The sequence below is a fragment of the Neomonachus schauinslandi genome, chromosome 6 (genome assembly GCF_002201575.2).
Source record: "Neomonachus schauinslandi chromosome 6, ASM220157v2, whole genome shotgun sequence".
Taxonomy (NCBI): Eukaryota; Metazoa; Chordata; class Mammalia; order Carnivora; family Phocidae; genus Neomonachus; species Neomonachus schauinslandi.
Genome location: NC_058408.1, coordinates 153,489,397 through 153,504,550, shown reverse-complemented (window position 1 = coordinate 153,504,550; position 15,154 = coordinate 153,489,397). Strand labels below are relative to the sequence as shown.

General features: G+C 58.0%; 1 protein-coding gene across 1 annotated transcript in view; it reads right to left on the bottom strand.

Annotated features, from left to right (window-relative positions):
* JAKMIP3 (Janus kinase and microtubule interacting protein 3) overlaps window positions 1-15,154 on the bottom strand; it is a 60,943-nt gene that overhangs the window by 43,440 nt on the left and 2,349 nt on the right. The window contains exons 2-5 of the mRNA XM_044916231.1: window positions 8,908-9,405; window positions 2,318-2,533; window positions 828-947; window positions 119-265 (exon numbers count right to left, since the gene is read on the bottom strand). Coding sequence (XP_044772166.1) covers window positions 119-265; window positions 828-947; window positions 2,318-2,533; window positions 8,908-9,405 — 981 coding nt within the window. The remainder of the gene's footprint in view (window positions 1-118; window positions 266-827; window positions 948-2,317; window positions 2,534-8,907; window positions 9,406-15,154) is intronic.

Sequence of the window (15,154 nt, the reverse complement as noted above, 5' to 3'; positions counted from 1 at the left end):
GGGGGGGGGGGGAATCAAATGATCAAGACTTTCACATGAGAAGTTCAGGGGGTTGTTGCTCACTGCTGGTGGGGGTGAGCAATCCTCCTGGCCCCATGGACCAGGCAGGGCCCCTTACCATTTCTATGTTCTCCTGCGTGACAAATTTTAACTTGTTTTCCATCCGACGTAAAGTATGGGACAGATCTTCATTTTTCCGAGTGAGGCGTTTGTTTTTATCCAGCAATGGCTTGTACTGACTCTCAGCTTCCCTTAAGCGCTTTAACTGAAAGACAAAATTAATCACACAACATGATTTTAAGTGTAACGTGGAGCCAACAATCCCTGTACAGATTTGGCAGACCAGCCAGAACACGCTCTGGCTCCAGCAAAGGGAGGTGGTCTGGGGCCAAGGCCCTATTTTGCCAATAAGAGCTGCAGTAGACTCGCCTGGTCTATGACCCTTCAGGGCCCTTGGAGAAGCTCTCACTCAGACACAGGTCACCTGGAAATTCCAGTGCCTGTGAGGAGTGATCGTGATGGCTTCACCGAGGCGGGAGGGCTTCACTCATCCCAGACAACACGCAGGACGGAGGGTACTTTTGCTCAATAATATGGAGCAGGGATCAACCAACCAGTGCCCGAGGCCCACATCATCCCCCCCACCAGGTTTTGTTCATAAAGCTTTATTGAAACAGCTGAGAGGCCTGTATGCAAACCCTGCCCTTGGCACCATCATTCCTCCTTTCCACAAGGAATTTTGGAGGTGGAAGCCTTCTGCACCCTGCCCCAGCAGCCATAGACCCATAGGATCCAGATCTGCGTGCCCCTGCCCTGCTGCCCCTCACCAACTCGTTCCTTTCTTCCGACAGCAAGGCATTTCGGTCCTCCAGCTTCCGAATGATCGCACTCAGCTCTGCAATTTTAAGTTGGAAGCGCCGAGCATCCTTTTCATCCAACTGCTGTTCCTAAAACAAAAATCAACTGCAAATAACTGTTCGTAGACACAGGCATAAAAACCTCTGCAAATCCTAGCGCACCATGGAAAACAAAGCAGTTCTGCGTCATGATCGCCCGTGATTGCACATGGCAGGTGGGTGGGTGCAGACCCTCCCAGGGACAGGTGACCGATGGCTGACCACCATGGGCACCGCAAACCGCACAGTGGGGACAGAACAAAGGAGCAGAAATGTCCGGGATGTGCAGAGGTGGAAGGCCAGGGCGGCTGCTGGCTGCAGCTTTCGGGAGGGGTCTGCCCTGCGAAGGAGGTGGGGTCGCGGTTTCCCTAGTATGATCATATGAGCACAGGAAAAGATGTTCAACTTAAGACTTTCAAAAGATGGTTTCCCAAGAAGTGTGCTCCCTCACATTGAGATTCTATAAGGTCACTTTTGAAACCTCTGGAACCTCATTCAAAAATCAGTGGAAACATTTTGATCCAGTTTCAGAATCTCTCTGGAGTTAACACAATCCATCGAGTGCCAGAGCAAGATTTAATCCAGTTAAGCCATTTATAATAAGATTATAAAAAATTAGTTTCTATTCTTGAAATGTCGCTGTCCTCGGGCTGGCTCAGCTCAAACATTTTGTCCTCAAAGCAAACAAATGTATGTCCGGGAAGGACACAGGAATGGTTCCTCATTCAGCAGGTGCAGGAGAGGCTAGGGAGCAGGCCCCACAGGACCTGCACTGAGGGTCCATGGAATTTAGACTCCCCCCACCCCGGATTACCCAGAACCACTCCAGAGGGCTCTGAATGAGGAGCAGCAATGAGGAATGAATGATGTCACAGCCCTGCAGCTGCTGGCTGTCCCCACACTGTCACGGCAGCCTGAAGGGGAGCAGAAGGATGGCACGGTCACACAAAAAGCAGGTGGGGGTGACCAGTGGGGGTGCGGGCGATGGAGAGCCAGGAGCCCGTGCACATGGAGATGGAAGCAGTTCAGCCTCATCCCGGTCGCCCAGGATGGGAACCAGGACCAGCAAGCAAGGACCCTTAGCCACCTGGGGGCCTGGCAGCTGCAGGTGGGCTCTAGCCGGAAGCCTTGGGGGGCCATGGGGGGGGGCGATCAAGTGAAGGCCAGTGCTGTGCCATGCTAGCCAGAAAGGAAGGAGACAGAAGTCTGCTTGTCCTCCGGCCAAGCCGGAGGAGCCGAAGGGTCCGGGGTCCGGCTGGTGGGCTGCAGACACGGTCAGCGTCCCTGGGGCAGGAGGTTCTGGTTCTGGACTCTGCACCTAGGCTCTCAACTCCCTGGGGAGCTGCCTGAGCAGGGCCACAGAGCCGCGTGCAGCGCTGTCTGTGACTGGGTCACCGGGCAAAGCGTGGGGAGGTGCTTACAGGGCTTCCCGAGTGGTCTGAGGCGTCTCCTGCACCGCCTGCATAAGGAAGTTCCCGTCTGGGGCTGCCCAGGTGCCGATCAGCCTCTTTGACCTGGGACAGCTGCTCATCTAGAGCCTCTTTTTGGAGCTGCAGTCTCTGAGCATGCCCGGCTTGAACCCCTAACTCTCTCTCCAGCACGAAGACTGCTCTGTCTTTAAATTTTATCTCCTCCATCTACAAGGAGAACAGAACACAATCACACAGGCAGGCAGAGTACAGATCTGCAGTTACCATAGAAACAGGGGGAGGAACCCTTGGAACCAGCATAGGGAGGGTCCCCGTGGCAGCGGCCCTGCCAGTGCGTCTCCGGGCTCAGAGACCGGATGCAAAGCAGGTCGCCCTGGACCAAGAGCCCCACTGCTCAGGCCGCAGTATGATCCCCCCCCCGGACCCCCCCATCCAGGCTGACCTCTGCTCTGCTGGTTCAGTTCAAGCTGGTGCAACTGAGACTCCTTCCTGGACTCTGTGCATCCCTCCCCGCGTCCCTGTGCACCTGGCAGGACCACCCTCTTTAGTGCTGGACTGCAGGGGCTCCTGGGGGCGGCCACTGGGGGCTGGCATTGGCTGGCGGGTCCACAGAGCCCATCTCTAGCTCCTGCCTTCTGCTGTATGTTGGGCAGGGCAGGGGATTCCCTGAGTTCCTTGAACCCCATCCATAGGAGAGTGTGAGGAGCAAGGTCCGTCCTCCAGCAGGGGGGCTATGGGTATGAGAGGCAGAAGCTTCTTGGTGCCTCTTTCCTCTCCTCTCTGAGGGGCACCCAGCCCAGAAGGAGCCAGAGCCACCGTTCTTGTCCTTCTGCACCCTGCCTCTCCTTGCGCCTTGCGCCGAGGTGTGGACAGACAGCAGAGGTGCTGCCCGACTGTTTGCCGGCAAAGCTGCATTTTTAGTTAATCTTGCTTTGAGCTAAGACTTGGAGGAGGGGGGTCTCTGGACAAGTCAACTCCAGACTAGAGGGCAGGAGCATCTGGCCCACCCAGGCCTCTGCATGCCCCCAGGCTAGTGGCTGTGAGGGGTCCACAGCTCTCCCCACTCTCCCTAAAGTGCTCGGCCTCCTGAGAGCTGCAAGACGGCCCTCTGCATGCGGCTGCCACTTGCCTCCGAGCCCCTCGTCCAGGCTGCAGAAGGGTGGGCCGCTCCCAGTGGGGAGGCAAACACACCCCCTCCACCCATTCTTCAGATGGACGGACTCGGGGGCTGCAAGGGGTCATTACAAACGGTGCTTGATTTATAAGATGACTCAGTTTAAAACGTATTTTCAAACAACGGAACAGGATGGGATACTTGATGCTTCCCTTGCTGTTTAAGGCTAAATAATCTAATAAATCAGCCATCTGCTGAAGTCAGCTTGGAAACAAAGAGATGAGATGTCTCATTAGCCCAGATCACAGAATTCACAGGCAAGCGATGAACTGAACAGAAGAAAAGAAATCCTTAATTGCTAAATTCCCATTTACTGGAGCACATAGAAACACACTGAATTAGTGAAAGCAAAGGGGCCAGTAAAATATAATTGTATTGCTATGTTCTGGGGTCTAATGACACTCACACTCAGACACTTTAAAAACATCACTCTTCTTTCATCAGGAAACCAGAAAATAAGATCCCACTGAAATGAGCTCTTTAAGCAGATGGTTTGGACCAAAAAGCAGACCTCCCTGAGACGTCACCCGTCCATGTCATGTGCTGCAGCCAAGTGGGGTGACCGGCTCACAAAGGAAATTCAAGGAAAGGTGCTTTCATGCAGGGGCAGGATTTGATTTTGTCAAGGTGGAAAGTCACTTTAAGATCAGCGACAGTGAGGGGCGCCTGGGTGGCTCAGTCGGTTAAGCGACTGCCTTCGGCTCAGGTCATGATCCTGGAGTCCCGGGATCGAGTCCCGCATCGGGCTCCCTGCTCGGCGGGGAGTCTGCTTCTCCCTCTGACCCTCCCCCCTCTCATGTGCTCTCTGTCTCTCTCATTCTCTCTGTCTCAAATAAATAAATAAAATCTTTAAAAAAAAAAAAAAAGATCAGCGACAGTGAAATAAGTCAAGCAGAGAAAGTCAATTATCATATGGTTTCACTTATTTGTGGAACATAAGGAATAACAAGAGGACATTAGGAGAAGGAAGGAAAAAATGGGGGGGGGGAATTGGAGGGAGAGATGAACCATGAGAGACTATGGACCTGAGAAACAAACAGGGTTTTAGAGGGGAGGGGGGAGGGGGGATGGGCTAGCCCGGTGATGGGTATTAAGGAGGGCACGTACTGCATGGAGCACTGGGTGTTATACGAAAACAATGGATCGTGGTTCAGCACATCAAAAACTAATGATGTATTGTATGGTGACTAACATAACATAATAAAATTTTTAAAAAAAGGTAATTTCTAACCATACATTTTTTGAACAGTACAAAATAAAATAAAATTAAAAAAAAAAAACGGGGCACCTGGGTGGCTCAGTTGGTTAAGCGACTGCCTTCGGCTCAGGTCATGATCCCAGGGTCCTGGAATCGAGTCCCTCATCGGGCTCCCTGCTCTGCGGGGAGCCTGCTTCTCCCTCTCCCACTCCCCCTGCTTGTGTTCCCTCTCTTGCTGTGTCTCTCTCTGTCAAATAAATAAATAAAATCTTTAAAAAAAAAAAAGATCAGCGACAGTGTCCCCAGGAGGTCCTCCGAATGCCGTGGGGCTCTGCATGCAGCAGGCAGCAGATGCCCAGGGCGGGGTTCTACAGCTCCCACCTGGAACGCCCATTTGTGTAGGGGGGCATGCAGGCGCATGATGCAGGCGCATGACGCAGACGCCCTGCTGAGGTGGAGAAAAAGCTTTGTCCGGTCCTGGGGGGCCCCCACCTCTACAGGGAGCTCCCCCACCCCTCAGCCCCTCCCCCAGAGCTCCCCCACCGCTCACCCCCACCCCCTATAGCACCCACACACCCCATACACCCCCTCACCCCCATGAACCCCCCCCCCCCCCCCATCCCCCCCCCCCCCCCCCCCCCCTCCACACCCCTCGCTCCCAGTTACAGAAGGTGTATGGAAACCGAGGCAGCCCTTGGGGTGGTGTGTGCCCAGGGGAGGATGCTGGGGCAGAAGAATGGCCCTTGTGGAGAGGAGAGGATGCCTCGCACACCCTGACCCGCCCCCTGCAGTCCAGAGCAGGCTCCGCACAGATGCTCAGAATGAGAACCGCTATGCAGAGCCTGGGAACCTGCATTTAAAGTACCCTAGTGAGCGCCTGGCTGGCTCAGTTGGTTGAGCATCTGACTCTTGGTTGAGGCTCAGGTCATGATCTCCAGGTCTTGGGATCGAGCCCCTCGTCCTCGGGCGCCAGCCTCAGCGGGGAGTCTGCTTCTCCCTTTCCTTCTGCCCCTCTCTCTCCTCATGCTCTCTCTCTCTCTTTCTCAAATAAAGTCTTAAAAAAAAAACTCATTCTGGACTGTTTGTCACTCGTGCATGAAAATACAACTGATCTTTTGCATATTGATCCTCATCCTGAAAACCTGCTGAGCTCTTTTAATGGTTCTGGGGGTTTTGTGGTGAATCACTTAGGGTTTTCTACAGACTCACGCCACCTGCAAAAAAGACAGTTTTAAATCTTCCTTTCCAACCTGATGTGTTTGGTTCCATTGTTCTGCCTTCTTGCCCTGACTCGAATTCCTCGGTGGGAAAGAGAACAGAGAGAGGCCCCAACACGACGCAGAATCTCTTGCAGCCCGCCTGTCCACGAGCCCCATGAGGGGTCTGGGATAACGGGAGCGAAGTGGCTGCAAGGAGCAAAGGAGCATAGCCCTTGGAGGGAACCGAAGAAAACTCTTTCAAGGCCAGTTTTCGTGGCCACCCTCTGGGAAATGACCTGCTGTTATGTGTCTGAGCGCGAGGGGGGCAGAGACATGTTCGCTCCGGGAAGGAGCGCACTGGGGCATTCGGTATATGACGGCGGAGAGGAAAAGCTGCACAAGGAGTTAGGAGGCAGAGTGGGGGGCATCTCTGAGAAGCCAGGCTGGAGAGCAAAACTCAGAGGCCCTGCGCCTCACCGCCAGGCCGTCTGGGAGCAAGACGAGGAGGCAACAAGCATCTCCTGAGCTGGAGACTGTGCTTCCAGTTAGAAAAGGCTCCCAACCACCTGGCGTGTGGTGTGAACAAATGTTTCAGGGGACGCTCTGGGCGCAGGGAGACCCCGCAGCTTCGGGGTGGGGGTGGGAGGGACCCAGGGAACAGGGAAGGTCAGGAATCACATGGTTTCCACTTACTCACAGCTACGCAGAAGTTAAAATACAAGGCAGAGATGGCTTCAAATTCCTGATGGAAAGTTTCTGCAACTTACAATTCCCACCCCGGTTGAAGCATTGAGCGTGGAATAAAAATGTCATACATACAAAGTCTCACAAAATTTATCTCCCACATTCTCTGTTTCCAGGATGTCATTCGAGCACTTGTTCCACCAGGAGAAGAAATCATGTATCAGAAAGAGGAAGACGCAGGAGGATGCAGCCCAGGAGAGGGCGGGGGCCCCCAGGGTGGCGGGAGGTCAGGCTTGCGGCGGGCTCAGGGGGAAGCAGCCCCGCGGGCGGATGGAGGGCTCCGGGAGGGGCGTCCCAGGAACAAGGGAAATGGGCTACTGAACGTGTAGACTGCTCACGGCACAGATGCCCCTCCTGGAAATTCAGGGCTGAATTAGGAATAGGCACGTAGAAAATTAAGCAAATGAAAAACTGAATTCCAGGGGAAACAGAAGTACGTACAACAAAGGTAATATAACTGTGGGTCTTTTGTGAGTAACAGTAACGCAGCAATAGTCGTGCAGATAGTGAATACGCACTTAAGGCGAGACAAAATTCCCAGCATCCTTGGGACCCTCTCTTGCCCCCGAATACCCTCGGCTCTGGACCCAGGATGCTGGCTCTGTGCTCTCACCTCCCCGGCTGGGCTGAGTGGGCCGTGGCTGGGCCCTGCCCCCCCCGGGGGCCACCCTGCTGTCCCGTGCCATCACCCGCCCCTCCCCCAGGGCCCCAGCGAGCACCTGCCATCGTCGCCACCCCGCAGGTCTCCCCTGACATGGCCCACACCTTCCCGAATCAGCCCCTCACTAACAGGAGCTGAGTTCTCCCGTGAAGACCTGGCCGGGACAACTTAGGGGTAAGCGGGAGCAGAGAGGTAGAGGGCCAGGGATCCGGGGGAGGCAAAGGAGGATCAAAAATGGAGGTATCAAGAAGTAGAAATTTGGGGGCGCCTGGGTGGGTTAAGCATCTGCCTTCGGCTCAGGTCATGATCCCAGGGTCCTGGGATCGAGCCCCGCATCGGGCTCCTGCTCAGCCGGGAAGCTTGCCTCTCCCTCTCCCACTCCCCCTGCTTGTGTTCCCTCTCTCTCTGTGTCTGTCAAATAAATAAATGAAATTTTTTAAAAAAAAGTAGAAATGTAAGCATGTTTTTGAGAATGTGGCACAAAATCCAGAAGAGCTGCCAGGACCTGCCCCTGGGGTGTCCACTGCACGGCTGGGGGCAGCACAGGGACCTGCTGGTTTTGTTACAGGCGCTCAGCTGGGCAGACGGGGCCACAGGCCAGCAGACGGTGAATCCAATTGAGATGAACAAAGGGGCCACATGGAGCTGGGCAGTGAGTACTGACCATCCTGTCCCACCATCCTCCAGCTGGCCACACTGGCTTCCCTCCCTTTCCCGGGCAGAAGAGGAGGGGAGGGGCCATCCTGTCGTGGAAGGAACCCCTCGCTTCTCACAAGTGCGCCTTGGTGGCTCAGGGCGGCCTCAACACATGGCTTAGGGTTGAGGGGGCACGGAACGGGGCATAGTCCGGGAAAGGAGAGGGGCCGTCCGGGTTGGGAGTGTTTGGCCCCATGTGCACATCGCGGCAGAGCTGTGTTGGGCTCCCAGGTCTTGCACTCGCCCCTGGGGCTCGGGTCCGGAGAATGGCTGCACCCCTTGTGGGAAGTACAACATGGCAGCACGACCCGGGGCAGTCTTTGGAAACCAGAGCCCAGAGAAGGAGGGAGAGGTGCCCCGGGTGCACGGCCGAGCTGGTTGGAAAGCTTGCTGCATCCCATTCAGGGGATCCCAGGGGTCCTGAGTGGGACCAGCAGCAAAGCCAGCTAGGTCCTGACACAGCCCATGACAGGGGACACAGGGCTCCAAAGTAGAGCACCATTTCCCCCAAATTACTGAGGAGGTCCAGGCTCCAAGGGATGAGGAGAATCAGGCACAGTCCCTCACAAACCCTGAATATCTCCTCAGCTCCTTCACTCTGGGTCTCTGAGGACGTCGACTCCATGGATGCCAGCCACGGACAGCGGGTGTCCGGAGCCATCCCGATGCCCCAGATGAGGCTGCCAGCGTCTAGCCCTTCCTGACCGGAGGGTGGCAACTCCCTAGGGTCCAGACGGAGAGGATGCCTTCCCTTGTGGCACCGACATCAGGACGGCCTCGGGGGCCCATGACCTTCACCCGCGGGCCTTCTGGTCTCACCTCCTGGACCCAGCGAGCTCCCACGCCCCGCGTCCCCCCGCCCCCAGCGACCCCGCCAGCACCCCTCCCCCATGCCCCACGAGCACATACCAGCCTGCGGATCTCCCGCTCGCACTCCTTCTTGATGCGGGAGATCTCCTCCTGGTGCAGGTGATACACACTCCTGATTTCCGCGGCCTTGATTTTGTCGGCCTGGACCGCGATGGTCAGCGCCTCCTCCACCTGCCTCTTGGCCCCCTTGAGCTCCGAGATCTCCTGCTGCATTTTTATCTTCTCCGCCTCGAAGCCCTTCTTGGCCTCCTCCTTTGCCTCGGACAGCAGCACGATCTTGGCCTTGTCGGGGGCGCCGTCCCGCAGGCTGTGCAGCAGGGCCTGCAGCCGCTGGTTCTCGTTGTCCTTGATCTTGATGACCCTCAGCAGCTCGGCCTCGTGCTGCCGCAGCAGGGCCTCACGCACGGCCTGCAGCTCCTTCATCTTCTCCTCGTGCAGCTTCGTCTTGAGCTCGGTGAGCAGCACAGCGTTCTTGTGCTGCTCGTGCTCCCGCACCTGCCTCAGCTCCTGGTTCTTCTCCCTCTCCACCCGGCTGACCTGGAAGACAAGAGCACGCCAGCCCGTTGGTCCTGAACCCGCCTCTGCGCACGCCTAGGGACCAACGGGGGCAGCTTTGCGATCCTTCCTGCAAAGCTGGGAGCTATCTTCCCTTCGAGAATGTCTCCTTGCGGAAACCGAATCAAGCCTTGCGGGTGGAGAGCGTGAACACACACGCCTGGGCGTCCGCGGGGCACTGGCACCTGGAAGGGAAGGTCACAGGCACGCGGGTCCACAGAAATCTGCTCTGCTGCCTCACCCCTGGCCAGCCCCAACCGTGCCGCGAACACCCGATGGCTGCCTCGCCAACGAACCACCGGGAACAAGGTGCGGGATGCCCTTGGGCATGGGCCTCCAGCCCAGATGACGGGGTGTCCCACTCACCTTCTCTGACGTTCTTGGCCAATGGGGAGACCACTCTAGGCCACAGCACTCTCTGTCTACATGACGTGTAATGTCTAGATTTGGGGAAACACTCAGATTTTTGACTGAATCTCATTTTCATCTAGAACATAACCTTGGCTCAATGACCACACCACCCGCACGTGGCAGGCAGTGGTGCTCAGAACCTAACATCGGGGGGAGGAGCCTCCCTCCCCACCTCTGGGCTCCACGGCATCTCGTGTGGGGCTGGCATCCTCGATCCCCTCCTTCTCTCACGCACCCCCGCAAACCGAGCTCCAGAGCCGGCTCCCCCCTGCTGCCCACTGCGGGCAGCCTCCAACTCACCTCCCACCACCCACTCTCCACAGGAGGAAGAGCTGCAGGGGTGAAGCCCCAGCCCAGCCCTCTCCTCTGCTTCCAGTGCATTCAGAGAAAGGGCAGAGCCGGGGAGCCCTGGCGGGCAGACAAGCCCCGCTATGCCCTCCCTGCCAGGGCCCCTGGCACTCCAGCTAGCCACTTTGGGTTCTATTCCCCAGGGTGATAAGCTCTGACCCTCGACCCAGGGCAGGCCCACCGCCCACCCCCCAGACCGTGGCCGGCAGCCCCCAGACACCCAGCCCTGCCTCCACACACTGACCCTACCACTTGGTGCCCCTTTCTCAGAACAACCCACCCGCCCCCCAGGATGGATGGATGCCTTATTCATCCCTCTCTCCGGGGCTGTGGTGTCCCTCCCCCGTCAGAGCAAGTATCCCGGGACACACAGAGAGAGGGAGGCCACGTCTGCCGCATCCACAGTTACTTCCCCATCGGGATGCGCATGTGACCTGACTCACTCAGCTGGTGGTCCGGTGTCCAGTGGGTCCACCCCAAGCCGCCCTCAGGACAGCTTGGATCCCACAGTGCTGGCACGAATTCTAGTCGCTGAGCTCTGTCTTTGGGCCTTCCAGGCCCCTGACGACCGCCCAGGCATCTGCCCGGCAGTCAGGGTTCCCGCCAAAGAAGGGGGCTGTTGCTGAAGCCTAGCACACAGGCATTTAGTCCTTTCACATCGAAGATGAGCTGCCCTCTCTCCAGTTCAAGCTGAAGACGTGGGAAAGCAAGATGTCGATGGTGGTTCTCAGTCGTGTGGGGGGCGATCTGTGCTCTCGGGGGGCCACTGCTGAGCCATTGCAGCCCCCACTGTGGGGTCGGGGGTCCCGCAGCTGGACGCGGGGGAGCCAGACGGCCTCTTGCATGGGAATCAGAGGAGGGAAGAGCCACGTTGCTGCAGGTGGTCATAGAGCAGGTGTTTGTTGGAGCAGGAGGCTGGCGGGGACTCTCAGAACCGGGCAGGGTTTGGTTCTGATGGTGGTCCAAGCCGCTTAGAGACAACAGTGCCCACACCTGACACACACCTGCCCTTCTGTCCGGTGCCCGTGACTGTCCCTGCCGCACACGGGAAGGGCTGGTGAAAACTCAGACCCACACCAAGCGCCCTGCCCTGCATGGTCCAGTATGCCGCATGCAGGTAGGAGCAGTGGGCTCAGATGGAGCAAACGGTGGCCGGTGGCCCCTTCAGAGCCCGGGTCCTCCGCCACAGCCCCCGCAGTTACTGAAGAAAGATGCACAAAGCACACGGCGCTCCCAGGAGACACTCGCTCACCGCAGTTCTGAGCAAGATGCACTGAACGGGAAGACCAGCCTCACTGCTTCCTTGGGCTCCGAGGTGCCCCATAAACGCACTGCGCTCCCACATCTGCGGTCCGCCCCCCTGTGTCTCCCGCAGTGGGCTTTCCTTTCCCCTGAAGCTCTGCCCACACAGGCCCGTGAATTCCTCCCATCTGGTGTGGGCTGAATGGCCAGGCTCCAGGCTTCTGATCAACTTCCCCTGCGTAGCTTCCGTGCCTCCGTCCCCTCACACGGAGACTCTGGTTCTCGAGGAAACCGGGGGAGAACATCCCATAATTACTCCCTCATCCATGTGAGACTCGCAATCGCTCGGAACGCGACGAGGCTGACCAGGTCTCGCCATCCTCAGGTTTTGTTCAGAAAGAAGCTATGTCCAGTGCTGCCACAGTCCTCGCAAAAACCGTGGAGCTGGTGACAGGGGTGGACCCTGGCACGACCCCCAAGCCCCACACCAGAGGAGGGGGCGCCGGCACGTAAGGACCCCCCCACCCAGCTGGCCATCCAAGTGGCTCGGACCTGCTCCGGGCACACAGGGCCCACGGCGATGGGCGCTACCGTCCCCCCTCCTTGGTCAAGACCAGCTTCTACACTCAGGCCAGACCACAGCCCCACGAGGATGGCCCACGCTGGGCCCCGACCCACACAGGCACTCACAGGACAGGGTGGCCACCATCCGCAGTCCTGACCGGATGTCCCTAAGAGGGACCGATGTGCTGGAACAGCAGAGACAGGCTCCGGGCCAGGGCGCCAGGAGGTGGTCCCCGCCAACCAGCTCCCGAGCGGAATGGAGATGCGCCCGGGGTCTTATGAGCTGTTGCATGAGGAGCGTAGGCAACTGACTCACGGGGTGCGTTAGCCGCTGAGATCGTGTTACTGACTCAGACTGCCGAGAAAAGGCACGTCTGTAAGAAGCCCACGCAGCGCAGCCTCGGGCCCTGCAGGTGGGGTCCTGCCTTCAGACTGCCGCAGTGGGCAGGCCCGACACGCTGACCACGCGGATACGAGTCCTGCGTCTCATCTCACCAGGGGCCTCGGCACCCCGGTCCACACCTGTGTATGGTTGGAAGCAGCCATGATCCTTTATGGGGCCATGAAACGTTACAGCTCTCAAATAACTGGTTAACAAATTTGCTCAGAGGTTTATGGAATTTTAAACTACGTGAGCAAACAGCGCCGCTGGGACCCGGCTTCCCTGCATCAGGTGAGCCCTGTCCCAATGGAGCCACCCACAGACCCACCTTTGCCGGTTCCTTCAGGTCATTCTGGTCTCCTTCCAGGGCCACCTCCTCTGAGAGGCCCTCCTTGATTGTACCACCGCCAGCATGACTGCTTGCCTGGCTTTACCTGGCCCAGACACCTGGTCCCGTTCCTGGGTGTCTCCCTCCCCTGGGACATGGCCTGGGGGCACAAGGGTGCCCAGTGTTTCCCGAGTGGCTGTCTGTGGCCTGGGGAAGCGGGGAAGCCCCTTCCCGGTTAAAGCAGAAGCCGCTTCCTGATAGCAGGTGTAAGGCTTGCTGTCCATTCCTCCCACCCAGTCCCAGGGGTGCTCATGAGCTGGGGGCACAGATGCGGGCGGGACCCCGTGAGTGCAGGCCGTGGGGGCTGCTCTGTGCCCGGACTGGAGCCGAAGCCTCGGCGTCGTGGTGGAAACACGGGGCCTTAGGCACCAAGCTTGTTTCTACCTAGTTGTCTGTGGTCACCTCCCAGTACCCCGCTCTGCGTAACAAACGCTGAGTTCTTTTCCACACAGCTCCCGCGAGGCCTTCCATGTCAGCTCCTCTCCCTGCAGAGCTGGCTCCCTCTTTCCAGAAGGTTCTTCACCAGAGATGGCCCCACTTCAATCTCCTGACAGAGGGCAGGCAGCAGGAGAGTCCTGTTTTTATTTAAAGCATTTCATTCTTTACTGTCAAGTCTCCATTCACTCAAGTATCCCTCGTGATAAATTAACCATTGGCCTGAAATCCAAAGCGCTAAGCTCGCAGCGGCTATGTTCACTGGCGTCTTTCCATGCTTCGCAGGGACCTTCTCTACCCTGGCAGTTGCAATCTGCAAAACGAGATGTTGCTGCTGCAGAATTTTGCAGGGAATTCCTGATGACGGGTGGGCGCCGTGTGGGGTGTGGGCGCGCTCCTTGGCCTCCACAGACTCCCACCACCCAGCCAGGTTTGCGGGTGGGGACGGGTCCTGCCGGCTCTCCCCAGACTTCTGCCCTGAGGTCCAGAACCAGGCCCCCCTCCTCAGGGGCTTCCAGAACAACATCTGCAATATGCCGAAAACCAGACAGAAATCTCCGATCCCACGGTCTGGGTATGGTCCGCGGATTTGTCCAGCGGTTGCAAGACATTAACTGTGATACATGTAACGGTTTCGGGATTGGTAAGGACAAAGCTGTTGACAGTCGTGATGACGGGATTCGTGTTTCCCATCGCCCGCGTCCGCATGACCGTAGGCGGCCAGCACTGGTGGCATTTTGTGGTGAGGGTGCTGCACTAGGTGAGCAGACAGACGGCTGCCGCGGCCTCGGCGGGAGACACCTGCGTAGGATCCCAGGTGAGTTCTGTTGACCGACCTGGCTGCTGGGGAGACAGGAGAGTGCAGGCGGGAACTGGAAAGGGGCCTGAGGGGCGTTTCAACCCCCGAACACCCTGCTCCCAGCTCGCCGCCCCGGCGGATGTGGGGACGGAAGCTGTGAACCCTGGGGGCGCCTGGGTGGTGCAGACTCTTGGTTTCCGCTCAGGTCATGATCTCAGGGTCCCACGTAGGGCTCCGCGCTCAGCGGGGCGTCTGCTTGTCGCTCCCTCTCCTGTTGCTCTTCTCTCTGCACACACGCTCGCTCTCTAAAATGATTAAATAAATCTTAAAAAAAGGAAAGGAAAGAAAGAAACCGTGAGCCCCACCGGCTGGGGACTGCTGAGCAGCTCCCGGAGCCGAGCCCACGTGGGAGCCCGCTCCGCCTCCCGCCCGACCCAGGGGGCCGGCGCCACGTCCTCAGTCCTGCAAGGACGCCGGGCCCAGGGAGGTCCAGGCCTCTCGGTGGCCGTGGCGAAGCCGGGCTTGGACCAGCCCCACACGAGAGGAGACAGAAGGGACAGTGTGTCTGTGAGGGTCTGGAACTTTTCCGTTTGAATCTTGAAAGACAATGGCACGCGCTAGGTCTGGGTGGTGGGTACCCGCCTGTCTGAAATATTACCATCCCAGACACACACACGAACACGCTTTGAAAAAACCAAACTAGAATGTTTTAACGACGCTTGGCGGGAAGGTGCAGTGGGAGCCCAGAGGTGGTGGGGAGGGGGGAGCGCGGGCTCAGAGAATGTCCCTGGCTCTCAGTGGCCACGGCGACCTCGGCAGCTCCTTCCCACCTTCTGGACTAGCAACAGGGGCTGGAAGGCGAGGAGACAATGAAGAACATTACCCTCTATGCCTCCTGGAAGTTTCTTGAATGTAGGAAATCCCGCAGTCCGAGACTGGCACCTCCCTCGGGCCCATGGGGCTCTGCTCCCTGCACCTCCTCCCTGCAGCACTGCCAAGAGCCGCAGGGGAGACGGGCAGCACCAGGCGGCTGAGGCTGCGGGGAAGGCAGCTCCGAGCTATGATGCTCAAAGCTGCTGGCTTAGAGCAGACGTCCTGGGACCCCGGAAAGGGCTCCCGCAGGGCAGGGTGAGTCCCGCAGGGCAGGGTGAGCCCCACAGGG